Source organism: Pezoporus flaviventris, unplaced genomic scaffold (genome assembly GCF_033815535.1).
Source record: "Pezoporus flaviventris isolate CSIRO_AGI_PZ_B2104156 unplaced genomic scaffold, CSIRO_AGI_Pfla_v1 ptg000063l, whole genome shotgun sequence".
Classification (NCBI taxonomy): Eukaryota; Metazoa; Chordata; class Aves; order Psittaciformes; family Psittacidae; genus Pezoporus; species Pezoporus flaviventris.
Window position 1 is genome coordinate 2541938 of NW_026892611.1, and position 27770 is coordinate 2569707.

The window sequence follows — 27770 nt, forward strand, 5'->3', positions numbered from 1 at the left end:
GGTATGAAGGAGAGATGCAGCAACACCGGGGAAGCTGTGAGGAGTTGTAGGGTTTGGAGCCTGCTCCCAGAAAACCCTCCCTAGAGAAGGGGATCCCTGCACCAGCCTTCCCCTTGCCAGGGGTCAGTTCTCTCTCCCTGACTGGCACCTAGTGGCTGTGGGGCAGGAATACAGACTGCATCTCTGCTCCTCTAGGCCACAATACATCTGAGGGTGCTGCAGGTTGGAAGAGTCACCACCAAAGTCACCTGAAGAAGATGCTCTGGATGCAAAGCCATCCTCCAGACCCCTCCTGTGCTCCTGTGCCCAGGGTGACTCCAGTCCAAGCACAACTGCTCCTCTCAAGCATGAGGAGCTACACAGCCTGGAGAAAGCTTCTGATGGTTTCCAAACCAAGCTTCTGGCTTTTGCTGATGCTAGGAAGACCTGACCTGAGGTCTCATTCACCTGCTGAATGTGCTAAAGAACCTCTTCTTCAGTTCATCTCTCCAGGGAGCAGCAGTGTTTGCAATTGGGAGCAGATGGCTCCAACTACATCCAACACCTTACAGGCAGGAGATGTGTGACTGGCTTACTTCATTTTACTCTTGTGAGCCCATTCCAATTGGGAATGCCTCTATTGGGGCAGCAGCAAAATGAGGTAAAAGCATCACTTCAGTCTGGAGCAGAAGTCCCAGAGAAGACAATGGGGTACGGAACGTCTCCGGAGGGTGATGGAGATGTCTCATTTGGTTTGTGAGTGTGGCTCCAGCCTGGTTCTCATTGTGTCTTCCAGCATCCCTGCCAACAGCTCAGCAAGAGCCGTGGGCTTCCCCACATTGCAAAACCTTGCCTCCAGTAAGAGGCTGCAGGAATTGCTGCAGGAATTTCCATGGGAGGAAGCATTTGCTTCCAAGCCCTGCGGCCACATGCCCCAGTGCTGGGTAAACTGATCCCGGCAGCAGTGAAATGCCTGGGGCATCCCTGCTCTCCGAGGTGAAACCTTGAGCACAGGATCACACATTTGGTGGGGAGAAGAGGCTAAAACACCTCAGCTTTGGAAGAAACCTGTGGGAGAGGCAGACGGCTCCAGGACAAACAGCAAATCACAGCCAGGGACTCCCTGTTAGAGGCATCCTGGTGCCCTCCTGGCTCCCATCCTTGCTCCCAGCACATCCCCAAACTTCCCAGGGGAAAAAAAGAGCAACATTCAGACCATAAAGCCAAGCCCGAAGGACCCTGCTCCACTCCTCCCTTACGGATCCTGCTGGAACAAGGGAAGACAAGACCCTGAAAGCCTGTCTCAAGCCAGTGGTCCCTGGCTGGGGAAGGAGGAATTCAAGATCCATATCCTCAAGTGAAGCCCATATGGCACCACCGTCAGCTTTCCTCCCTGCTGCAGGAGGCTTTTCCTTCTCAGGGACTGGGGGAATTGATTTCCTCTGCCATTTCGGAGGATGCCTGCCTTGCCAGAGATTGTTTTGCAGAGTTAAGGAAGATAAGAAAGTGGTCAGCAGGCTCCTTGGTGGAGGAAGGGAGGATTGCTTAGTAAGGGAAAGGGGACCGCTCCGTGCTCAGCACGCACATGCTGCCCTTCCTCTGAGGCCACAGCTCCAGGAGATGCTGGTGCTGGGGATGAGGTTGGTCCTTCCCTGCATGTCTCCATTCCCAGTGGTTCTCAGGTTCATCTACACTGTGCTGGTGATGAGAGAAGCTGTTGCTGCACCAGGACTAGGATCTGGCTCTCCTGGAATCTGGGAAATGCGGCTGGTGAATGTTCAAGCCGGTATCTCTGCTGCAAATCTCAACGTTGCTCTTGCAACAGTAAGAGCCCTTTCTGCAGGATACGTGGAAAAAAGGCAGGAACCAAGTCCAGGGCTGCTGAGCGTGTCCCCTCCCAGCACAACAACTCATTGCAGTGCCATGTGGAGGCTCGACTCAGCTCATCCAGACCCTCCACTGAAGCAGATGAAGGTGGTGTGCACTAATGTGGGGCAGAGCAGGTATTGTGCCCTCAAACCCATGAGCTCTTTCACAAGGATTTCCCCATGGAGACAAGCAGACAACAGCCCCGTGATGTGACCCACATGATTCCTGTTCCATGGGAGAAGACACCAATGTCTGGTGTAGCAGAGGACTGAAACAGTGGGAAGTTGGGTGGTAGAAGGAAAAGAGTCACAACAAGGGGGAACAGGGATGAGGATCTACCACTCCAAACCAGCAAACACAGGTGCAAACCCCTGCAGCATCCACCTGCCCTGCTCTCATCACCATCCACCCCTCACCCTTGCAGCGTGACCTCTGCTACAAGCAGCCAGGAAAGCCCGGTGTTAGCACTGCTAACACCCATGCAGGGTGGACTTTCACCCCAAGAGGTGTTAATGGGCTGTTGTGTCCCTCACAAACCTGACTTCTGACCTCGGCAGCGGGAGGGAGAGGAGAGGTAAGAGCTGGACTGTCCTGCCTGCTCCTGGAGGAGCTGGTTGGGAAGCTGTCTCTGTGAGCTTATACAGCTTATACGTTCTCCATGCAGTTCCTGGACGCCTTCCACGGCAGATGAGAGTTTTATGTCGAATTTTAAGTTTGACCACAAATATTTCAACTTCCTTGCACCACAAATGCTCTATCTTCTTTGTGGTTTGGTTGGCACCAAGTGAGTATTTACAGACCCCTCTCTGTCTGTCTGTCATTTAAATCTCCCATGGAGGTGCCAAAGGCTTCAGAAGTAGAGGGGGCTCCTTGGGCAGATTTCCCCTCTGTGCCTCGCATTAGATGCTGGCCAAGCCCTTGCAGAGGGCACAGCTGCTGCTGCTCTGAGCATTTCAGACTTGCACTCCATTAAGGTTGCTTTTCAGAGGCTGTCATCCGAGCTCCCACTCCAACTTCCACAGCTCCGGTGGATATTTGAACTGGGATGAAAGTCTTTGGGATTTTCTCCTCTTTGAGGAAACTGAGGCTCCAGGAGCCTGCTGTAATGAGAACCACTGAAAGCTCCTCAAGCAGCACAGCTCCCACCTGGCTGCTGCTCGCAGCCTCCCCATGGCGGGGTTTCAGTTCCTCAGATACAAGCAGGTGACAATCCAGACCTGCTGAACTGGGATCCTGCGCTGGGGAGACTGGTTCCAGTGGTTGGTCTCCGTGGCAGAATGATAGGGAATTCAGGGAAGGCCGTTCAGCCAGGAAAACACAACTGAACACTGCAAAAGGTGCCTCCTGAGCACCCCATTGCCAAGGGAATTTGATGCTGCTGCTGCACGGAGTTGGATGGAGAGCAGGAGGTCCCTGGGTTGGTACCCAGCTGGGTGGGTGAGTTATGGGGAGCAGCAGCCCAAACCCCAAGTTAACGTGCTCAGGTCGTGTGTGTTTCATTTCCTTCAGATTTTTTAGGCCAGGACACAGATTGGCCACTTGCCCCACTGATTTTAGGGGAACTTCAGAACGTGTGGTGGATGCTGCTCCTGCAACGCTGCTTTCACCACCCCTTGGACCCAAGCCACCGGCCCACTGTGGCAGCGCTGGGGGAGCTCTTCACCATCCCTTGGGAGACACGGGGTGATTTCGAGCTCCAGCGAGGGCTGCCCACATCAGAGGAAGCAGATACCTGAGTCAGAACAATGCGATGTGAAACCTCTGCCCCACAAACCAGCAGCCAGACTGAGCAACGTCAGCGCCGCGCTGCCCCACGTGCCTCACGCCAGGCCTGGACGATGCTCAGGGCACTCCAGCTCCACTCGACTTTGGAAGCTGGTAGAGAAACAGCTTTGCTTTGAACTCAAAAGCAAGCAGAGCCCGTGTGAAAGGGCAGCTAACGGGGCTACTGCGTGCAGGGAGGAGTTCCTCCGACCGCCGGCTGCTCCGTCAGGGCCGCTATTAAATTCCCTTGAAAACAGAGGGTGGAGGATATGGAAGGCACTGGAATAACACCAGAAAAATGCCACCACAGCCGGGTCCGGCTGCGACACCGCAGCCCCAGAGGTCTTGGCAACCCTGGCATTCCCACCCACCGCAGGAACCGCAGCGGCAGCGCGCTCCCGGCGCTCAGCGGCTCACACCGCTTCCAGCAGCCACTCCAGGGAGGGACAAAGGCTCTTATTTGGCTTTACAGGGAAATGCTGCCACTTAGGGGACTCCCGATGACGTTCCTGTGCCTGACAGCCCATGTCCTCTTCGAGGAGGGGGGAGACACGCTCCCTTCGCCTACCAGAGAGGTAACTTCGTGCGCTGGATGCGAGCTCCGTCCCGCACAGATCCTGCTCTGTCTCTAAGGAAGGAGCAAGCAGAGCTCTGCTACTTATACCCAGTGCTCAGCTCTTCTGGCAGATGATTAATGGCCCAAGTCTTGCAGCTTCCAGCGGGCTGAGAGCTGCAAGCACACCTAGGGAAAGGAAGGAGGGATTGGAGCGGCGGCTTGATGGGGAGAGGAAAACTCTTCGCTGTGCCTTTGTTTTCTGCAGAGCTCCTCCTCCGGGAGTGGGATGCTGAGGGAAGAGCAGGGCCCCTGCCCCGCAACGGAGGAGCTGAACCAGAACAATAGGGTGGGGACTCTGGATGGGCCCTGACAAGTGGGGTGGGCTGGAGCAGGGGCACCGATCCATCCTTTTGACTTCATTCACACTTACAGCTGCAGTAGAGATATTTCCTGAAAGCACAGTAGGAAGAGAGGGGTATTCGCTCACTCCACCCTCCATCTAACACCGTCCTCGCGATCCAGCCGTGCACCCAGAGCCAATTCTGGCCTCTGGCAGAGCTGCAGGCCAGACATGACGAGCGCTGCTGTGAGCAGCACAGGTCCCCACCCGATGAGCAGCGCACGGAGAGGAGGGGTGCTGCAGCCGGCCAAGAAATAACCCAACAATGCAGGGAAATGCAGAGTGTTTGAGCGTGTCCAAGGGGGACAAGGAGGTGTCAAGAGTGAGACTGGAGCCTCTGGCTTCAGGACAAGGGAAGGTGCAGCCCCTGGCTGATACCGCATGAAATGAAGAAGAGCTCCCCCCACACTAAAGGGGTGTCACAGCCACGCTGCACAAGGACCCTGAGGCAGGATCTGTGCCAAAACACTCCCAACCCGGGGGTGACCATATCACCATGCCTACAACACGTCCTCTCCCAGCGATGCCACGACCTGCAGCGCAGAGCAGAGGACTGGAACCAGCCCAGCGAGCCCTGCGCCTGACTCACCGCAGCCCCGGTGCATCGGGGGGCCTGCAAAACAACGGTTCCTCTTTGTTTTCTCCCTAAAACCACCCAAAACCCATTTGCCCTCCTCCAAACGTGGACTCACTCAGCTTGACTCCCAGCACAGCTCTGCCTGCATGTACCTGCAGTGGGTTGTGCAGGCTGCGATGCTGATGCCCCACGGCAGGAGCTGCAGCGCTTCTCCTAGTGCCCACAGCGGGGCTGCAGCCAAGCCATTTGCAGCTTCAAACTTCAACCATTTTTGGTGAATCCCCAAATAAATTAAATGAAGGAAAGGGAAGGATAAAAAAAAAATAAAGAGGCTATATATTTTTTTTTCAAATGGGAAAAGTATTTCTTTCATTCTCCCATCACCCGAGTCCAGCAAACACAAAAAACATCGACCCAAACCAACGCTCAGACATCACATCTGCGGAGAGAGCGAGCATGGAAAATCTTAATCCAAAGGTTAATGCTTTGGGAAGCTCCGAGTGTGTGAAAAGAGGGGCGAGATGGGTGCTGCTCCACCAGTTGTTGCCGCCAAGTGGCGGCTTTCAAACGGTGCCTGCCTGCCCCAGCTCAGGCACTCGGGGTCAGAAGCTAAAATAGAAAACAACTGAAATCACTGCAAGCAAACAAACAGGCACGGCACATGCTGGAGAAAGCCAAGCGAGGAAGGAGCCAGCAGGATGGAACGCAGCTCCAGCCCTGGGACTGGGAACAGCCTCCTGACTTGCCCCGGGTGAATGGAACTAAACCATACGGATGTGGTGGCGGCCCTCACCCTGCTCTGAGCTCTCCTGTCCCTGCTGTCACCTCCATCTCCTTTGCTCGCCGCGCTGCAGGATCACGCTCTGGTGTTATCACATCGGGGGTTGGTTTATTTCCAGCCCTCAGTGTGAACCTTCAGCATTCCCAGCCAGGACAACCATCTCCTGCTCCGAAGGGTGCTCTTCACCCTCACCCCTGCCAACACACCTCCCTGTCCCTGCCCAGAGCAGTGTGTCCCTCCTGCTCACTCCTGCCTTGCACCCCGAGCTGCTGGGCTCCTCTAGAACCATAGGATCACAGAATGGTTTGGGTTGGAAAGGACTTTAAAGACCATCTCTCCCCACTCCAGCTGCAGATGTGCCCTCTGAGCTTGTCATGCCCCCGATTTCCCCACATCCTGCCTCCAAAATGCCTTTGTCTTCATCTTCTGCATTAGATTATGCCCTTTCCAGCCTGCTCCTTCCAGACATTAGAAATCTCTCCCCCCCCAGCTACAACAGAATAGCATCCTAATTGCCTTTGTTAGGGATGGGGCCATGCTTGTACAACTGCCACGTCTGCTCGCGGGGCCGTATCAGCAGCAACAATAGCTTGAAAGCTACAGGAGTTATAACATCGAGTCCTCCCACACTTAACTAAACACAAAGAGAAGGGACCATATGTGTGCACAAGCAGCCTTGTCAGGTGGGTTGGATCCCAGCTCCCCGGGGGTGGGAAGGGAAGACAAGGCACTGGGCAGGCGTGAGAGCATCCGGCACAGCAGTACCGCTTGCTGCTGCTTGTTTACAGCATCCCCAGGGACACTGGATGGGATGTTTCCTGGGATCAGCCAAGGGCAGAGCTGCCCCCTAAGGTAGCAGAGATGGGCTTCAAAGAGCTTGGCTTCTCGCCTTGCTGTGCCCTGCTCTGCTGCTTCTGCCTACCCAGGGGTGCTCGGGAGGAGCAGAAGGCTGGAGGGTCTCCCAGGCACAAGCAAGCTCCATCCTGGGCTGAGATGGACCACTCTGCATCAACAGAGAGGTCCAATCACACCAGTGTACCTGGGTCACTATGGCTGGCAGGCCATGGCCACCTCCTGCAGGTCTCCAGAGTAGAGAACCCAGTAGCTCACTCCTGGGCAAGTGCTTCCTGGAGCCTTGGGAAGGTTTGGTTTTCAGTACCTTGCTGAAGGATGCATCAGAAAATGCCTGTGTCCTGCTGCAGAGGGAGAGGAGGAGAGTGGCATCTCCCACACAGCTGGGATGTCATCCACTGCTCCCCTCGGAATGGTGGTGATGGACCAGAGAAGCACAATAAGGACGAGAGTTTGGATGGATGATGGGGTTCAGCTCCAAAGATGCTGATTCTGAATGGGCACAAAGCTGCTTGAGATGTCAGACACAACCAGGCTGCTGGGGGGGGGGGGGGAACGACACACAGAGAAGGGGAAAGGGGGAACTGTCAGTTGTTGGCAGAGAATCTCTGCAAAAAGATGGGAAACCCATAAAATAGTGCACAAAAATGTAAATGGCCCTTTAACAAACCATGGGATAACTCAGCTCCAGACCAGTTCTGTGTGTACAGCGCCTTGCTTGGCTGAGACAGGACCCCAAAATCCAGGCACCTCTCAACCACAACCACACTCCTCTCTCTGCAAGAAGAAACCTAAATCTGCTCATGAAAACATGGAGGTAAAGACAGAAAGAAGGAAACAGAAGTGAGGTCGAGAGGAACACCAGGGATCTCTGTAGACACGGAATGTTCCTCTAAGCTTAGCTCAGGACAAGGGCTCTGCCAAGCACATGGAAAACCTCTGCCCGGGCTGGGGAAGGGGCTGCAGGGGAAGGGCTGATGGGAATGCTGATGCCAAGGGAAGAGCCTGAGGAGGAGCTGAAGGAAATCATGGCAGGGCTCACCTGGGAAGTGTGTGATGAGAAACACGAGGAGCAGAACTGGCAAAGACAAGGCTCAGGACTGCTCATGCTCATGGAAGCGTGTGCTAGCACGCTCCGAGGAGTCCCACAAAGGCCAGGAAGCTCCAGCTGCCCATGGACCAGAGCTCCTGCTCTGCACCCTCCAGCCCTCCAGCCAAGGGGGGGAATGTAATCAGAGCAACTTCTATTAGCAAGAATATAAAGACTTGGAACCTCTGGGCTGTCTCTTGACAACTAATTAATTACCAGGTAGCATCCCCTTGAAGCTGCCAACACAACACACACAAGTTCCAGCACGACTTCGGGAGAGGGATGAACTTTACAACAAACCCCAGGATTTTACTTCATCTCCCGCCACCATCTGAGATCCTGGGGGAACAGGAAGGGGTGGCAAGAGGCAAACTCTGAAGCCATCTGGGATCATCATTAACTCATTCACTCGTGGCCTCTGAAGCAAAATGCCGACTGCGCTGGGAGCTTCGAGCCAGATGAGAGCTCCTTGTGCTCTGCTGCATGTAAGCTCTTCTGCCAGCTGGGGCGATGGGGTGGCCACCCCCTTGCAGCCCTCTTGTCCCTCAGGGCTTTGGCCAGAAGAGCAGCCAGGCTTTGAAGCTAATAAGAGCAGAACCTGTATTTCAGATGGCTCCAGGTGATATAATCTTCACTGACAGCAACAAGAAGGAGCAAATGAAAGAGTATGTCAAAGAAAGCAGAGAAAAGACAAGGAAAAGGACAAGAGATGGGCAGAGGGACTGTTGCTGACAGAGTTTTTTGTGGGAGAACACAGGAAACAGCCCACAGTGGTAGAAGGTGCCAGATGTTAACTCCACGGACCAAAAGGTGTGGGCTTGAGCTTATTGACCTCACTGGTGTGGCTGTGCAGTGCCATGCCCAGCTGGTCCCTCACCTCCAACCATGTCCCAGTTCACACTGTCCTTACCAGAACATCCCTTTCCAGTTGATTAGCTGCTAATTATTATGGGGCTGGTGTATCAGGGTATCACACTGTGCATCCCAACATAAGATTCCTCAGGCTCTAGAGACACAAGGAGATGGAAGATGCTGCTCAGGTTGAAACAAACCACACAGTACATTAGGTAGCATCATTGAGGGCTGGTTCTCTCTGTGCTCAGGGGGGTATCATACCATCATACCATGCTCACTAACCATAGCAGCACCCTGAACACAGGGTTACATTTAAGGACTGCCTCGAGAAGACGTTTTACATGTGACAACACTTGAGACACCCCTGGGAGCCAGCCTGTCTGGTGGGCAGCTTTTGGGACCAGAAGCCTCCAGCTCCATGCTCCAAGCTCTGTAAGTGGCTGTGGGTTTCCTCCTCAGACACCAGGACAAGCACAGGTCACCTCGCTCAGGTGCAAACGTCCTAGGCGAAGCCAAAGCATTTCTTTTCTTTCTCAGACTTACTTGATGTAAGTCCAAAAACTGAGATGACATCAAAGAGCCCATTGAGCAGATCCCCTCCAGATACACACGGGGACTTTACCTCGTTAGTCCTAACACAGCTCCCCTGCGGACTTCCTGGGAACAGCTGAAGCAGCATCACACTTCAAAACCCAGCCTGCACATCACAGGGCTGAGGAGGAGTTCAGGTCTGGCCCTGGATTCTTGACAACCATTTCAAAGGCCATGCAGGATCACACACTAAAACCGTCACAGCCCTGGGGAGGGGGGGGAACAAGATTATCTTTGTCCCACAGGAGATGGGCTGCAGAGGCAATGGCAAGGGTAGGAGCTCACAGGAGGCCATCAAGGAGGGTCTGATTTAAAGGAAAGGGAAGATTTAGATGAGGGAGTGATTTACCTCTAGAACTGGTCAGTGATTGTTCCCCAGGAGCTACAAAGAGGGATGTCCCTTCAGGATTTCAACCCGTGGCAAAAGAGTCCGTCTTCTTCCGAGGGATGATAACAGTTCTGACCCTGCTTGGATCTGAGGTCACTTCCAGAGGGACAAAGGAGACCTGCAGGAGCCCAGGCTCAGCCATGGCACCAAGTGACAATGAGGAGATACGCTGCTTCCTGCAAAGAACTAGAACTGATGTGCAAATAATGAGACTAAAACGTGGGGCGAGGGAGGGTTAAGGAGAGATTAGTCTGGGGCACACTCTGGGACACAGATACACAATGTTAAGTATGAGGGCAAAGGAAATGAAAACTGGAAACTCAAACACAGTCAAGAATCCAATCCCAGCCTGGGCAGGAAGTTTACACTCTGCTTCTAAATATACATGTTTCTAAATCAACAAGCTTTCTTGTTCCTCAGCTCTACTGTACAGCTACACAGGAGAAGTAACCAGAAAGAGGCACTGCCAACCTCTGCCTGGCCACGCTTGCTGGCCCCAAGTGACAAGGAATGAGGGACAAACCCAGCCATGCCCCAGCAGGGAAGCAAAGGCAGGATGCTGAAGAAGCTCTGGGAGAGCAGCATTCCCAGCTCCAAGCACGCTGGCACCCAGTCCCTCGCACGCTCTCCCGTTGGGTCTCCCAGCGCCATGGCCAAGGACCATGAGAAGGAAAGGAAGCGATAACCTGTGAGCATGAGTCAGATGCGGTGCCTCTTTCCTTCCTGCTCTCTGGCCACTGCATTCATGCTCGGCAGTGGGCTAGTCACATATATTTTTAATTTGATATAATTATCTCCTAGAAATTACAGTACACAGAAATCACAGCCTCTTGGGATCTAAAGCAATTAAGCGAAGATAAATTTCTTTCATGGAGCAAGCTGTCAAAGGATGAAGCAATTTCATTCCCCATTTGAAGTGGAAGCTTTGGGTCATGCATGGTTTATTTGAAACAATGCCATCACCTAAAGCTGCTGATCTTATCTGTCTCCCTCTCTCAGTCTCTCCATTTCAAACTGCTGAAGATGTGCAGCGTGGCACTGCCTGAAGTGATGACATCTGGCACCGGGCCAGCCACAGAAACAAGCTGCTCCTCCCCGAGCCCGAGTGCAAGAGGCCAAGCATTCCTATTAAAAAGGGGGAAACCGAGGTGAAATCTGGGAAGAGCTGAAAAGTGGGAATCCTGCCCAAGGGAACAGGAGATCCATGAGCTACAGGAGGAGCGAAGTGCCTGCAGGAAGGGGCGGCACTGCCCAAGACAGGATGGGAGCACGTAGCACATCTCTGAGGGCTAACAGTCTACCAGGCTTCCTCTTCATCACCAGGCTGCCCTGAAGCCATCTAAAGCAGGCTTTGAGGATTTCATCACAAGGAGCAGCCCATGCACTTCAGCATGAGGAGAGACATGACAGGTCAGAAATTATATCCCGTTAGCACGTATGTGCTAATTCTCAGAACTTCCAGCAAATTCTCTCCTGTCCTCACATTCCACCTTGCCAAGATGTTTCACTTGAGACAAAAAAAGCACACAAAACATCAAGTAACTCCTCTCAAGAAACCACTCGCCAAAGTGGTGGGTTTGAAATGCTGAAAAGGGGAGGATGAAGATGCTGTGGAGCAAAGAGCGGCCGTGATGAGGGCTCTGCTGCCTCCACGGGTTAAGCACTGAGGATGCTCACATCCTCCACTAGAGCAGCTTGCTCCAAGCCCCTGTGTCCAACCTGGCCTTGAACACTGCCAGGGATGGGGCAGCCACAGCTTCTCTGGGCACCCTGTGCCAGCGCCTCAGCACCCTCACAGGGAAGAGCTTCTGCCTAAGAGTTCATCTCAGTCTCCCCTCTGGCAGATTAAAGCCATTCCCCTTGGCCTGTCCCTACAGGCCCTTGGCCAAAGCCCCTCTCCAGGTTTCCTGGAGCCCCTGTCGATACTGGAGGGCTGCTCTAAGGTCTCCCCTGATGAAGTAAGATTGATAAGGGCATTTCACCCCTCAGGTTTCTGCAAAGCTCAGATCAGAGTTGATCAAACCGCTGCTCATCAGGACAGATGCTGAACTAAGAAGTTGCTGGTACTAGAGGGAGCTAACAATGTAAGCTGGCAATGGGTACAAGTTCAAGGAGCATCAAGAGCACAATATGATCTTCAAAAGTGACTTCAGCACCAGAAATCACTCTATGAACCCCTAAAATGCACATCAACCACGGCCATAACCATGATACTTAAGGTAAATGCAGAACCAAGTTCACACACCGAAGAGAGGAGGCAGGCAATAACTTCTCAGACCTCAGAAAACACATCCGTCTTCGTAATAGGGATTTGTGGTTCTCTATGCATCCACCTACCCCAAATACAGTGAAGTTTTGGGAAAGTTTAAAAAGGAAATCAATAAAATGACTGGCAATAAGTATTATTGTTGCTATTTGTACTATATGGACAAATATTTGCTGCATATGGTGGAGAAAATGCTTTCTGTGAAGTGCTGGTATGCAAAACGTTATGGCCAGTTTTGTTAGTTTCAGTAAGTTATGGGCTTTACCTTCTGTTTAAAGAAATATATGTAAATAGGGGGGAAAAATGAGGTTAAATTCTCTGGATTAAATATCCTGCATTTTTAGTGTCCCACCACAGACACAGTCAGAGCAGCTGCAGGAATACTGCTCGTGCCAGGCCTGCCTTTGGGAGGAATGTTAATGCTTCCCAGTGAACCTTCACTCAGTACCCCCTCGTCTTCCTAAGGGACACGGGTGGCCTGGGGCTGAGGCACTGGCCTGAAATCCTGGGTATCAGGGGTTTGTTCTCATCCTGAAGCCGAGGTTTCCTGTGGGACCCGGGTCAGTCCCTCAGCCTCGCGTACCTCTGTTGCCAATCTCCAGCGAGGAAATTGCTTTTCCTTCTGTCCCAACGTGTTGTGGAGATACGTTCATTAATGCCTGGGAAGTGCCTGGACTTCAATGACGGCGAGGGAAGAAAATAACTAAGACCACGGTGGTGTCTTCTCTTTCTGATCTGGGATGTGATGGAGACAAGGACGCCGAGGGCTGCGGCTCCGGACTGCAGTGGGAGCTGAGCTCTCTCCATCCTCACCAGGACTCAGCCCAGTGCTGGCAGGAGGATTTGGCATGCACAACAACAACGGGAGGTCCAGCTGGGAGCACAAACGTGGGGAGCAGACTCCAAGCTCAATGACAGAGGTCACCTTCCGTCTCCCATAGAGACAGAGTAGATCCCCATCTGTTATTTGGGCTGACCACTCCCTGCATTCCACCCAGTCCACTTCTCTGGCGAGCTTCCCAGGACGTGGATCTTTCTTATTCAGGATAACAATGAGGAGTTATTAATTGGATCTTTTTTCAGGTTTCCTGAGGTCCTTCCAATAGCTGCGTTGGTGGATACCACAGCCGGGTCAGCTTCAGCAGGCGTGTTTTAAGCATTTCACTTGGCCAAAGATAGAACAGTGCTGTGAAACAGGGTCACCCCCAAAGCTAAGCCACGGGCAGGGATGAAGACACTGAGTTTAGTACTGGAGTGCAGAGTCTAAGCGGTGGCAAAGTAACCAGCATGAGGCAAAGAGGCAGCCCTGAGTCCCAGGGACCCCCTGCACGATCAGAAGCACCACATTAACACAAAAGGTTGTCCAAGAAGGGACCAGCTCGGTCAGGCAGAGCAGCCCTTCCATTTCCTCCAAGTTTCTCTGGGTAGCAATAAGAGATGGCTCATTGGGAGGGGATCCAGCGTTAATGGTGTTTTAATGAGGCCTTTCGATCTACTTATAGACTAATCAGCAAATTCCATAAGGTCTGGGCCCTAATATGTCATTCTGAGTACACTAAAGGCATGGTGAATAACTCATTTATAGCCAGAGCCATGTACTAGGCCTGATGTGCTGCCAAGATGTGGCAGGTTTTGTGTCATTAGGGAGCTGGTGCAGCAGAAGCAAGACCATTACCTGCTAAAGAGCCCTGAGGGAAGTGAAGGTGCAGGCAGTGTATCCCGAGGTGCTGCTGCACAGGAGACTTCATGGTTTGACTCTCCTTTCCAAGGTCATTCCATTGATGCTGACTCCAGGAACACATGGTCAGAGCTGCTCAAAGAAACTAGTGGAAGGTGTCCCTGCCCGTGGCAGGGGGTTGGAACTGGATGAACTTCAAGGTCCCTTCAACCCAAACCATTCGCTGGTTCTATGACATTCCCCCTTTCCCAAGAATCTGTGCCTCTCTAGAAGCAGCTTTTATGACAAAAGGACCGAAGCAAGGCAAGTTTTCCATCTCATTGCAAACCTGGCTTGATGGTGAGAGAAGCAACGACCTTCAACAACAAGAGTCATCTGATCTGCACAAGAAGATCCAACACTGCCCGAAACCAGGCAAGGGACAAGGCTGATTTCTCCTGTCAGTCTCTGCCTCGAGCTGATGATCACATCACGCTTCCAGCCTTTTGCTGACACCAGAGCCAAACTGTGCAGCCCTGGCTGAGGACCCACACACGTGCTGGTACATGTGCACAGCTCACACCCAGCCTGCCTGAATCACTTGGAGCCGATAGTGGCTAAAGTGAGCCTGGAGGAGAGGCAGAGGTGGCTCCAAGGCTGGCAGCAGGCAGGGGTGGAAGGGATGGGAACATCACAATCCACTTGAGCAAGGTCCCCACAGCTTCCCCATGCACTGGAGCATTGCTCACTCCCTCCACGTGCCAGGAAAGAGGAATCTGCAGAGTAGGGAAGGTTGTTTCCACCAACTGCTGGTTCTTCCCTCCCTACTTCCCAAGACATGGCTGCCTGGAAGAGAGCACCTTCCCTGCAAGCTGCCTCCCGACCACAAAGCCACTCTCACGCTCACTAACAGGCACACGAAGAGGTGCTGTAAATGGATCTTAGCACGTTGGCAGGTGGTTCCTCACCTCGGAGTGAGACTGAAGCTCTCACACAGCAGCACTCAGTTTCAGGATGGGAGGCAAAGCAGCAGGACTCTGCAGAGGAGGGGGCTGCACTGGAGGGAGTCAGATCTGCTCCCCTTCACCACCGTGCCAGGACTATGGGATCTGTCAATACTTGGCTGTGGAAAAGGAGCTGCTCTGAACTCCTGCTGCCTTCAAGGTTGTTTCTGCAGCTCGATGCCACGGCTGTGTGTCAGCAGGCAGGCAGTTGTCCTCAGCACGAGCACTCTGCATGGCTGGGACAAGAGGATGTGAAAAGCTACTATGCCCCAGAGACTGCAGTGCACAGGATACGGCCTGGATTCAAATCTGGTCAACAGAGGTCTTAAAATGTCAGCGTAAACAGGAGGGCAAGTCCTGGCAGGGAAGCTTGCTTGGGCTTCTGCTGCTTAACAATAGGTTCAGTGACCTGGACAAAGAAAACCTTGACTGATAAAGCCTGCAGATTAGACACCAGCTCCTGCCCTCCCAGTCTTTGAAGAGAGCAACTCACCGAGGGATAAAGCCTGAAAGCTGCTCAGTTGCCTGCTCAAGAGCAAACCCCACGCTGTTTAATACAGCTCAACCCAAAGTTGTGCCTTTAAGAGAGCAAAGGCTGCAGGATGCTGGTGGGAACGGAGAGCAGAAGAGCGCAGTGGTCACCTCCACTTCACAAGCAGCTCACGGAGCAACACACGGAGCCTGGAAAACCACTTACCAGCACCTGAGGATGGCTCAGGGGCTCCAAACCAGGTCCCTCAGTCCATCTATTCACCTATGGAAGGGATGGGGGGGACGTGGGATACATTGATAGATGAGGGTCAGAGAGCAGCCACGGAGAACGTGCCAACGTCCAGCAAACCTCCGTTAGAGCAAACCAAAACAGAACAAATTGAGCCCAGAAATAACCCACATTTCTAACAGTGACTGGAACTGGCTCCCGGGACACTTTGCTGAGGATCCCAATGGATTCTCAACCTTTCAAAACCCAGGCTCCGAGCTTCCTCCAAAACCTGCCTCCCTTGGAGATCTCCCTGTGGTCTCCTGCGGGAGACGGCCAGAGCTCCCTCGGCTTCCCAGCACGCTGGGCTCTCCCAGCCTGGATTCCCCACTCGCGGCACTGACGCACGGCACCGTGGGCTCCTCTTTGAAGACAAGGGGGCTGTTTCTGACCCGCACATTCCTCCCACAAGCTCCCTGACGTTCAAAGCACCTTGCTGACAGACAGGCAGGTGTGCCTGTGACAGTGGCCACCTCCTCACAGCCCCAAAGGGCGCCCGGGGGAGTTCTCGGAGCCCAGCTGTGACATTTCCTTTCACCTATACCTGTACAGCTGTTTCCTACAGGGCTGCAAGCCCCCAGTGGGATGCGTGAGGCTTCTGTAGGTGCTTGGGAACAAGACGGAACAGAAACGCTTCACACCTGGCCCCAACATTACAGCGCTGCTGGACGGTGGCCAACACAAACTGGCAGAGTACCAGTTGCAATGGACATCAATTAAGCAGCCTGTCATCCTCAGACTGCAGGGTTTGCTTCTCTGCGATCTGCAGCGCTCCTTAAGCCTTCAGCAGCACCAGCGCCGGAGTTTTCCAGATGGGATCATTTCCCTCAGATTCCACTCGCTAGATTTATTGTGCTACACAGGGATTTTTTTTAACCCACTCTCTTTGCAGAGCCTGAGCTGTTATTCCACACTGTGGATTTCTCCAGGGCTGTATTCAGCGTCTTAGGGCTTGTTTGCCACGAGTTCCCTTTACCTTCAGCTGGGGAAACACGGTTTTAAGAATATGCTCAAATCTCTTGTAGCTTAAAGAGTGATTAAAAGCTGAGACCAAATGATAAATGAAGAGAAGACCTCTCTGGAAGACGCCCCACACAGCCCTAGGAGATGCAGCAGCAGCTTTCATGCTCATAGGTACGTAGACGCGTTTGAAACAGCACAACAGACAGCAGCGCACCCTCCTCTGCCACTCAGGCCCGGGGACAAGGACTCAGTTTGACACTTCCCCCTGTGCTAACGGCACTTGGAAGAGGCAGACAGAGGCTTCCGTGGTATCCACACAGTCCCTGGCACTTGCAGCTCAAGGCAACACCAAGGACGGAGGAGGAGCTCAAAGCAGGTGACGTTCTGCACTCTACCTTCACGGTGGCATAAACCCCAGCTCTCCTCCATCACCCACTGACATCGCCTTCCACCATGGCCCATAATTTAGCCTAATTGACTTTTACAGTCCAAAGGCACCACATGAAAGGGAAGGTCGAGGCTGGGATGGAGTTCACATACTGGTCAGAAGATGTAAACATTTCTAACTGCTGCCTCGGGGCTGCCAGCTCCTGCCAAGTTCCCACTCGGAGCAAGGCTGCCTGGGGCAGGATCCTTCACTGCTGGTTTGGAAAGCGAGGCGGGCAGGAATGGAAGGAGTTTCTCAAGGATGACTCCTCCTTGGCCTCTCCTCCTTGGGGCTCCGATCTCTGCTCACAGTTTCCCTTTTCCTCTCTGGACTAAACTCCAAGCTGGAAGCTCTCGCTCTCATGGGCTGAATGCGTTCGCCTGCCAAGCTGGAGGGAGATGCTCCAAGGCTATGGAATGGGAATATGGAAAGGATGCTGAGAAAACAGTTACATTTGCTCACTGGGGTTTTCTCTTTGCTTACAAAGAGTTTGTGCTCTCAGAGTCTGGGTCTTGCTACTCTTCCTCTGATGTCTTGCAAGAAGTCCTCCCAAAACCCCTGTAGTGTGGCCACTCTAACCTGGATTTCATCCCTGGCATCCCAGCAGTCATGAGGTCTCAGAAAGGACAAACATCTGGTGTTTAGAGGCATGACAGAGCCTGGTCCCTATGACAGCTATCCCTCCTGGCCTTGTAAACCTGGGGCTCCCTTTCCAAGATGCATCAGACAGGGCTACACATTGTCAAGAGATATCTGCAAGTCTTAAGAAGACTGAAATACCGTAAACAAGTGAAGTGAAGAACAAGACAGGACTAATTTTAGCCCAAGCCTAAATAATATTAGCTTCTAAACAGGCTACCAACTCTGCAAATGTAGAGTACATTGGAGCAATTAGGGAAAGGCTTCGATCTGGACTGTTCACCTGAGCTGCACAGCGCAGACGAAAGGGATTTGTGTTTTCTAAGGAGAGCAAAGCTTGCATTTTAGGCTATCTGCACTGACACGTGAGCAGTGCAACTAGCAGGAAGCAAGCAGAAGAACAGCATCAAGTGTGGGAAGCTAACCGGCCACCCTGGAGCTGGAGGAACCACGTAGTACCCAGTGTGTAGGGTCGCTGTGTTGCTAAGTTATCCTTCAGAGCCTTGCAAGCTTCAGGGCTTTCATTCACCTGGTGAGGTGAGACAGGGTTGAGGCTAGCTGAGTGCTGAGGATCTGACACAGGCCACTCCACACATGAGAGAGCACAGAAAAGTGCCTTGCTGTTGGAGAGGAGGGAACCACAGTGACTAGCCCTATAAGCATATGTATTAATCATGCACCGTCTGGTTTTAATCCACACACTGCTGATCCTGCGTCTCACTGTATTGTTATCAGGGGAAAGAGTATTTCTCCTCAATCTTATTCACCAGCCAAAAGCCTGAAAATGCAAAAAACACATTTGTGAAGTGCCTTCCCAAGGACCCTGGGCCCCGGACCTGGTGAGCTGGGGCTGCTGCTGCCTTTTATTGGCTTTAAAAACCTTTTATTAACGTGTGTCAGGGCTGGGGGAGGAGGGAGAGGTTCAGGTTTCAGGACCCCCCATGCAGAGAGGTTTATTGTGGGAAGGGACATTAACACTTTCTCCTCCACATCTCCCTTGCCTGGGGCATGTGGAAGTGTGTGGGGTTGGGTGATGGATGCATCCAGCCCATGCGGAGCTCCCAGGGATGTGGGCAAGCGGTGCTACCATGAGCCTGCAGAGAGGAGAGGGACCTCCCTGCTCTGCATCATGCTGGCTGAGCTTCCAGCCTTGCCACCAGCTCCAGGGGGTCACTGCAGAGCAGGATGCTCCAGAGACAACAGGATTCAGTGGGAGCTGAGCAATCCAGGACATGCCCCATGTTCCCAGGGCTGCACAACAACAGAACCGGATGCACCGTCACCAGGACTTGCTTTAGCCTCAACACAACCCAAGTGTTTTCCATGACAAGTCCCCTGTGGCAGCACCACCTCACACCAACTGATGAATCCATAGTTGCAACCCTCCTTCATCCTGAACCTTAACTCAGCCATGCAGGTTGAAGGAGGTGATCCTGCCCCTCTACTCTGCTCTTGTGAGATCCCACCTGGAACAGTTCTGGTGTACGCAACTAAGAAGGGCATGGAACTGTTGGAGCAAGTCAAGAGGAGGCCACCAGGATGATCAGGGGCCAGAGGCAGGCTGAGAATATTGGGAAAAGAAGCTTTGTGGAAACCTCAGAGCAGCTTCCAGTGTCTAAAAGGGGCTACAAGGATGCTGGAGAAGGACTCTCCATCGGGGACTGTAGCGACAGGACAAGGGGTGATGGGTTCAAACTGAAAAAGGGAAGTCCATGTTAGATATAAGGAAGAAGTTCTTTACTGTAATGGTGGTGAGGCTCTGGCACAGGTTGCCCAAAGAAGTGGTAAATGCCCCATCCCTGGCAGTGTTCAAGGCCAGGTTGGACAGAACCTTGGGTGACATGCTCTAGTGTGAGGTTCCCCGGCCCATGGCAGGGGGTTGGAACTGGATAGTCCCTTCTGGTTGATCCCTTCTAACCCAAACCACTCTATGGTTCTATGTTGCTGCTCCCTGCTCTTGCCTCGGGTGCAGTCCTGGGTGAGTGTGGTCCTGGCAGCATCTCCTTCGGCTGCAAATGCTGCAGACACAGTCTGAGAGCTCAGGCACCAGGCTGCATAGTTTGGTGTTGACTGGTACGTTCAATGGTGCTCCATCACACAAGCTGCAATGGCTATCTGCCCAACATACGCCCAGGAAAACATCACCAAGTTATGCTCACCCCCGGAGCCAGCTTTTGTTGGTTACAGCTTCAGTGACAGTGCAGGAGACGATGGGAAGCTCTCAGTGTCACACTGGCTCCAGCAGGAATCCGAACGCGCAGCTTCATGGCAACGAACGGAGTCAGAACATTTGCACTCCAAATAAGAGCCAGGCCAAACGCTCAGAAAGTTGCTGAGAAACTGGCTGAACACTGCACTCATCCTGCTACATGGGATGTGGAGAACAGAGAGAACAGGGAAGCACAGCGTTTGTCCTATGGTGGTTATAAACCAAGCATCCTCTTGGTAGAGCAAATAACCTAACACCATTTTGAGCCCAGTGCTTTCCAGTCGTCATAGAATCATGGAATGGGTTGGGTTGGAAGGGACCTTAAATCCAGTTCCAACCCCTGCCACGGGCAGGGACACCTTCCACTAGAGCAGCTTGCTCCAAGCCCCTGTGTCCAATCTGGCCTTGAACACTGCCAGGGATGGGGCAGCCACAGCTTCTCTGGGCACCCTGTGCCAGCGCCTCAGCACCCTCACAGGGAAGAGCTTCTGCCTAAGAGCTCATCTCAATCTCCCCTCTTTCAGCTTGAAGTCTTGCCTTCCAACAGATTCTTTTCCTCCAAAACGTTACAAATTCATTAAAAAACTATGGTGCAAAAGCATGGGATAAGGATTTGGAGCATCAGTGAGCAAGGTGAGCTATTATCCTTGCAGTAAAAAGCCAACCACCTCTTCCTAGCCATGCAAGTGATAGGAAAGGTCCCAAAGCATGCTTCCCAGAGCCACGCTGGCATGAGCACAGCAGACACTACAAATAGTCCAGAGATGCATCTGCTGAGGAGTCAGGTTTATCTGGGCTCTGCCAGCCAACAGGAGGGCAGGGAGCAGATGGTGCCCTTGGGACCACACACAGGCATCCCCAGACAAGTTGGACTGGGGCTTCTTGGCAGGAAAGGGCTTTTTTGTCCACAGTCCATTGTGAAAGGCCCCTCTGTCACACCTTGGGCAGTGCTTGGGCTGCACTGCCTCCTACAACAGCCCACTTCTGGGCAGTCACACCATTCACTGCATGAATACCTTAGGGAAACAAAGTCATCATTTGACTGCAGTGACACGGCTGCCACTCCACTCCCATCACAGCAAATGGGGTAGGAGCATCCAAAGATGTCACCATGCCTCCTTGGCCAAGGTGTTCACCTCCACTCAAGTTACACCTGAGAGAGCCACTGACCTGCTTTCAAACATCTCCAAGGCTGAAGAGACCCTGCAGAGTCACTAAGGAGGCTGCTTTCAAGTGTTTAAATACCCAAAGTATGAAGCCTTCCCTGATGCCCAGTTTTTGCTGCAATTTATGTCCATTCCTTCCTGTGCTTTTCAGCATGGAGCTGGAGGTCAGTTTGCTCTGCTCCTCTCTGCAACAGCTCACTGCATTTTACCCAGTCTCCTCTTGACTAAACAGATCTTCCAGTCCCTTCTTGGAAGTCAGGCTTGTGAGATCCCTGCTCTTTCACCAGACTGAGTTGAGAAGAGACCTTGCAGAACCCATTGCTCCTGCTCAGTGTGTCCTGGGGGGTGCTGGTACCAGTGGGTTCCTCTGTCTACCTCCATGAGATGTGTTTGGTGCACAAGGCAGAGACCAGAAGGCGGCACAACACAACTGGGACACAACAGGGGCTCGGACCTGTGCCAACACCACCCCAGGCTGCTGCGTGGGATCATGGCTCCAAAGACAGCTGTTTTCAAACCAAACAAGAGACACAGAAGTGGAGAAAGGGAAGGGAAAAGGGAAAAGGAAGGGAAAAGAAAAAAGAGAAGGGAAAGGAAATGAAAAAGGAAGGGAAAAGGAAGGGAAAAGGGGGCAGACACAGCCAGGCCTGGCTCATTCCCTCTGGGATCTGTGCTTCCTTTCCAGCAGAGCTGAGCTGATACCACTGTGCGGATGCTCAGGTGGCTGCTGCTGAGCTGTGAAGGGCACCAGCTCCTGCCAGGAACGTTGGAGTTCCTTTATAAAGCACCAGAACCGAAGGGAACCAGGACAGAGAGAAAACAGCTTGGAAGCCCAGATGTAGCTACAGGACAGGGTCATGGCTCTCCTCTCACAAAGATGAGTGCAAGTGCCTGGCAGGGCAGGTAGATGGCACTCCGAATAAACCAGTGTGTGGTTACAAGAGGCAGAATCCAGGGAATACCAAACCCTTTCCCACAAATTATGGGGCACCAGAAGGAGCTGCTCAGCCCCTTCACCTGCCTGTTTGGGCTCTGGTTTGTGGCTGTGGGGGAAAGACTCCCTGTGCAGATAATGGGGCACTGGGGCTGTTCCCAGAAGCCCAGTGAGGACACAACACACACCGGGCAAACTGAAGGCAGCAATGGCAACCACACTGGTTTAACCCCTTCAAGTAGAGCCTTCAAAATCCATTTTTCCATGGGCAGAGAGAGAAGTGAAGCAGGAATCCACATCTCCTGGGTCCCTCTGTGGGAAAGGTCCTGGATTCCTCACTGTCATTTCAGGACAACGCCAAGAAGTGGCACACGGGAAGGCACATCACCACCATCACACACAGGCTCTCCACTGAAACCAGCCTCTGCATCTCCTCGTGGAGCACTGACCTCTTGGGAAAGCTCTTCCCAGATGAGCAGCGCTCCTGCCTCCAAGCAGGAAACTGTTGAGAGCCACTCTTATCCTGCTGTGCCTCCAAGGGAGTGCAAAACAAATGCCATTGTGCCTCTTCCATCCTCCCCCCCCACCTCCCTGGCCCCGTTCCTCCTCTCAGGTTCAGACACGTTCTCCAAGTGCAGCCCCCAGGTCCCTTCTGGCCAGGTGGTGGCAGAGAGCAGCCCCCAAACCCCACCTCAACAAGGGAACTGATTTCATGACTCTAAAAACAAACAGCCAAAGGAAAGTTCAGGCTCGAATGGGCTCCTAGAGCAAAGAAAGGAAAATAGAGAGCAGGCAGTGGGGAATGCTTCATATTCCTAAAAGCCTTTTGTACGTTAACACATGGTGTCTGCTTCTCTCTAGTCACCTATTTATCACTCTCCTCTTTAGAGAAGGGAAAAAAGTCCTGGCTGCCTTCCTAAGGCAGAGTTTTGTGGCCGGGGGGAGGGGGAGGGTGCTTTAAGCATGATGCAAACCATTTGGAGTGCACTGAGAGCACTGCCAACACAAGCTGCACTATTTAAACAAGTGAGGAAATGATCGTATATACAACATGCCAGCGAGCACACACACACCAGAGGAAGTCGAGAGGGGTTTTCATGACACAGAGCTGGATGTCAGCGGCTGAAAGGTCGATATTTTCCCTTAACACCCTTCTCAATGACTTAATCGTGTTCCGTTTGCACAGAAAACTTCCCAAGAATAAAAGTCTGCGGAGGAATCGAAGGGGGGATGTTTGGCCTAGTGCTGACCTTGTCCGAGGTCCTCTCCACGTAGCAGGGCTCCTGGGGGGCAACCAGCAGGGGAACGAAGCCCGAGAGCAGCCGATCCTCTTCCAGGCTTAGCAGGGCAAGGTCGTCATCTGGGTCCTTGTACAAGGGCACCTCCGACTGATTCACTGCGGTCAGTATGTTACAGAAGTCAGCCAGCGTCGCCCACACATCTACTGAGACCCTGGGAGAACGAGGAGAGACGTGAGCAATTCCGGGCTGGAATGCACTGGGAGTTGCCTGCAATGCTGCAGTGAATACCAGAGAGGTGAGGCGAGGCACAGGCATCACCACCACCGACCTACCCCACCGGGAGGGCTCCGGCCGCAGCTGCGCTGGCCCCGAACCCACCGGGGCTTGCAGCCCATGACACCGACCACCCCGTGTCCTGCCTCCACCCCCCTGCACAGGGAACAGCTCCCAGGATCTCACCCTTCCCACTGTTCTGCCCACTCCTGCCCGTTCCCGAGCCGGCACATGCGCGGGAAGCGGCTTCCCCGTGCAGCGCCAGCGGGAACCCGGCTCATTCCAGATGGGAGAAATGATGCTTGTTACTCAATGTTAAGCCTGCTGGGAGGACAGAGCAAGCAGCCACGCTGCTGTGGGGCAACAGAGGTGGCTGGGGGGGGGCCCAGCCAAGCCTAGGAAGGGTCTAACCCAGCCCAGGGGGCTCCGGCCCAGCCTAGGGCACCCCTCTCCTTCATGCTGCTGCATCCGTGTGCCCTAAAGCAAGGAGATTTTTCCTTGTTAAACCCCAGCCCCGGTGGGAAGAAGCCAGGTTTTGCTTCTGGCCACAGTTTCAACACTCACAACTGACCTGCAGAGCTGCCTCTGTGGTGCATCACCTTCCCAGAGTGGGAACATGAGGCCACCAGCAGCCCTGGACCACATCCCATCACACATCCCCATCGCTGAGCACACCCTGGGGAGCACCCAGCACCCCAGGGAGGGTGAGCGTGGCGGAAGCAGGGAACAAGCACAGAGCAATGCAGCTGGATGGGGCTTGGAGCAACCTGCTCTAGTGGAAAGCGTCCCTACTCACAGCAGAGGGGTGGAACTGGATGAGCTTTAAGACCCTTCCAACCCAAACCATCTGATTCTATTACACTGCACTGCACTGCATTTCTAAAAGCACTCAGGTAGAGGTTTTCTAGTGCATTAACTGGACTGAAAGCACGAAACGGGGTAAACTGGGGCTGATGTGCTTGCTTCTGCTGGCATTAAGGAGGGCTGCTCCTCCATCCCTCTGGGGCACCCAAAAAGCACAGCATCACCCGGAGCGCAGCAGTGACCGGTGCAGCCCAAGGCAGCGCAGGGCTGGAGGGAGGCCCCCTGCTCTTTGAACTGCTCCAGGTGGACAGAGTCTGCACTGGGTTATTTACGGGAATCAATGTACCAGGAAAGCACACTGAAATGAAACATCTTGTTTTCAAGAGCGTCCTGGGAGCCAGGCAGAATGAGGAGCCATTAATCAAAGCCCGGCACGTAATCAGCACACATGTACCGCAGAGTCGCCCGCATCCCTAAGCCAGCCCCAGCCCTACACTGCTGCAAGGGGATGCGAGGGCCCTCTGGTCACAGACACCAGGAGCTGGGTTCATTCACAAAGCTCCATCGCTTGGCTCAGCCAGGTCTGGCTGTCAGAAATGTTTAAATATGGAAAAAAATAAACAGTTGCAACACGTTTCTTCTACTTCTGCTTCTTCTTCTCTTTTTTTTTTTTTGGTGCAGGGATCTGTCCGAGGCCCTTTGTGATGTAATGGGAAACGCTGCGTTTGTGCTACCAGCTGGAAAATAAACAGAGCTTCGAGGGTTAAAAGGAACTGAACTTTCCACGACCCCTATCTGCAAAAGAAGAAAATAATAAGAGGAATGATCCACTGCCCCACAGCCCTGATAGTTTATCCTCCAGCCCTGGCTGCAGAGACAAGCACCGGATGTGATAGGGCTGCTCTGGGCCACCTCCAAGGCGAGCTCTGCCCATGGGAGATGCACAGGGCTTGGGAGGCTCAGCCCTCCCCCAGTGCCCTGCTGGCAACTGGGCTTGGCTGCCTGCAGCCGGTCACATAGCACTGGTGGGGCCCCAGCACCGGCTTGGATGAAGGAGGTGCAGAGGCATCAGAGGGGGAGAGGTACGGGGAGAGCGGCTGCAGCCACAGGGAACAGGCGCACTGGGGTGGTGGGGACAGGCAGAGATGCAGAGGATGCTCCCAGAGGGCTGAGAGAGCCACAGTGGAGGAGAAGGGAAAGCAACACACTGAAGAGATCTCGCCGGTATTCCCTAAGAAACAGAGCTGGAGGCAGGGGATGGAGATGACCAGTGAGGGTGTGAGGGAGGCAGAGGGTAGCAGTGGGATGCTGAGCAGGACTGAGATCCACAGCAGGACAGGGGTGAAGGAGCAGCCCAGATGAAGAACAGGGAACCAAAGGCAGGAAGATGCCATGTGAACAGTCACTGAGCTGATGCTAACACCCCTGCAGCCACACAGCCCTGTGGGCCCTCTCCTCTCCCCCCACTGCAGCACTGCAGCCCCTCGCCACCTCCTGAGCACCACAGCAGTCCCTGTCACTTTATCCCCTTCATCCACCAGCTCCCTCCAGCTTCCCAGTGCCTTGCCACATTTGTCATTCTGGATGTGCTAAGTTTCCACCCTGAGCTTGCTTCACTGAAAACACAGACTGGGCTGGCCCCCCAGGTACCATCTCACTGCAACACGGCCCTGAGCACCCTCTCACATCCAGCACCCCTTCAGAGCCTTCAGAAAGCCAACAAAGACGAAGGTTTAGGCATTTCTGCTCCTGTGATGCAGAGGCAGCACTGCAGAGAGCAGGTCTGACAATTCCCTGCCTTCCCTTTGGATGCAGCTCCTCCTCTGCAGTGCATCTCCCAGTGCCGGCACCACCGAGATCATTTACCAGCTGCCACCCACCGGCAACGCCAGTGAGGGCTAAGAGCTCATCCTGACACTGTGCAGCCCCACACATCCCCTGCTGGGACATGCACTTGCCCTGGAAGGTTGCACAACACTCGGGAGTCCTGTCAGGCTTCTTCCCAGGATAACACCATGGCCACCTCCAGGCGTTTCTGGCTTATGTCACCTCACCGGAGCCTCTCTGCAAAAGCCAAGGCAGGTCCAGGTGCCTGGAATCGCTGTATCCACCCAGTGCCACAGCTTCAGCATCCCTCTGCGGAGGGAGGCCCTGTATTACTGACACTGAGCCCAGGCACGCAGCTCCCAGGTACGGGGATGAGGCTCCCAGAGCTTTTAACCAAGGAAGCGAGCAGGGGGTTAGCGCGAGGTCTCTCCTCGGAGCGGGGGGTTCATTCCCTTCCCCACAGACACATTTACATTCGCTTATTCCACCAGGACAGGAAAAAAAAATAAGAGTTAATTTCTTTTTTATTGCCTCAGGATTCCAGGTTTAATGTAGCTGTCAGGGCGAGCGCAGCCCAGCTGCACGCCGACAGGACACAGCCCGGCCAGGCAGCGCTGGGGAGAGCACAAGTGTGTGCTCACAGCCCAGCTTTGCCTGCGGATGGCTCCTGGTAAAGGTGATGCCCACCATGGGCGGGAATCATCCCAAGGCAGAAGGCACGGAGAGGAGAGGACGTGACACCGATGCTCACCGCATCCCTATGGGCGTTACGTGGCACAAGCCAGCATCTTCACCGGGGGCTGCCTGGTGATTAATATCAAGCACAATGACCCCATGTTCCAGGCCTGCGGGGGCCTGTGGAGGTGGCCATTTCCTGTGTAATACCAGCTTGTTTAAACACTAACAGTCCAACTCCACAGCTGCAGAACAAACCCGGAAAGCGCCGAGCAGAAGAAGCCCTGCATTGTGTTCCCTGGCCGCCGAGAGCCGCGCTGCCGGGCAGATGGAAAACACCTCGGGATCACTGCAACATGGACACACCGGCTCCGGGTGTGAGGCAGCACCAGTGCCCATCCTGTACAAAGTGCTCTGCATCCCTCCTGCCTGAGTTTTCCTCTCTCCTGGCCCAGGGGAAAGTGAATTAAAAGCAGCTTCTGTTTTAGGAAGCTCTTCCCTGTGAGGGTGCTGAGGCGCTGGCACAGGGTGCCCAGAGAAGCTGTGGCTGCCCCATCCCTGGCAGTGTTCAAGGCCAGGTTGGACACAGGGGCTTGGAGCAAGCTGCTCTAGTGGAAGGTGTCCCTGCCCGTGGCAGGGGTTGGAGCTGGATGAGCTTTGAGGTCCCTTTCAACCCAAGCATTCCATGATTCTGTGATTCCTCTGCAAGGAACAAAAGGGACTGGCAGTGGGAGCTCTTCCCAGGGTTCACCAGCCATGTCCTGGACTCACAATTGCCCAGAGCAGGGATGAGGTGATCACAGCCCCTCTACCCTGTGGCTTCAGTGATTCCCCCACTCTGCCTTGTACAGAGATCCTTTGGCCCCCCAGGCATCCATAAACCCATTCCTCTCCTGGGAACCTGCTTTTGGAGTCAGAGGGATGCTCTCCTCAGAAAGGTGCAGCCTCCTCCCAGCCAGCTTCTGCTCTGCCACAGCCCCCTCACCACAGAGAGTCTTGGCTTCTGCTTCAGTCAATGCTACCTTCGTTCTCAGCCAGGTTTACACTACGGAGCCACCTCGGAACGCTCGCTTTGGTGTCTCGATAGGCACACCGCGGTGGCCGGCATTACTGCTGAAGGCTGAGATCCGCAAAAGGGATTTTCCATTTAGTCTCCAGCAAGGTCTTGGCACCCCTGTCCCCGACTCTGTCCATCTCTCCCAGTGGGAGCTGCCATCTCAGCG

General features: G+C 53.7%; 1 protein-coding gene across 3 annotated transcripts in view; it reads right to left on the reverse strand.

Moving 5' to 3' along the window:
• Nucleotides 1-27770, reverse strand: part of SMG6 (SMG6 nonsense mediated mRNA decay factor) — a 106972-nt gene that overhangs the window by 21183 nt on the left and 58019 nt on the right. For all 3 annotated transcript variants that reach the window (XM_061470062.1, XM_061470061.1, XM_061470060.1), the window contains exon 13: nucleotides 22978-23179. In XM_061470062.1, coding sequence (XP_061326046.1) covers nucleotides 22978-23179 — 202 coding nt within the window. The remainder of the gene's footprint in view (nucleotides 1-22977; nucleotides 23180-27770) is intronic.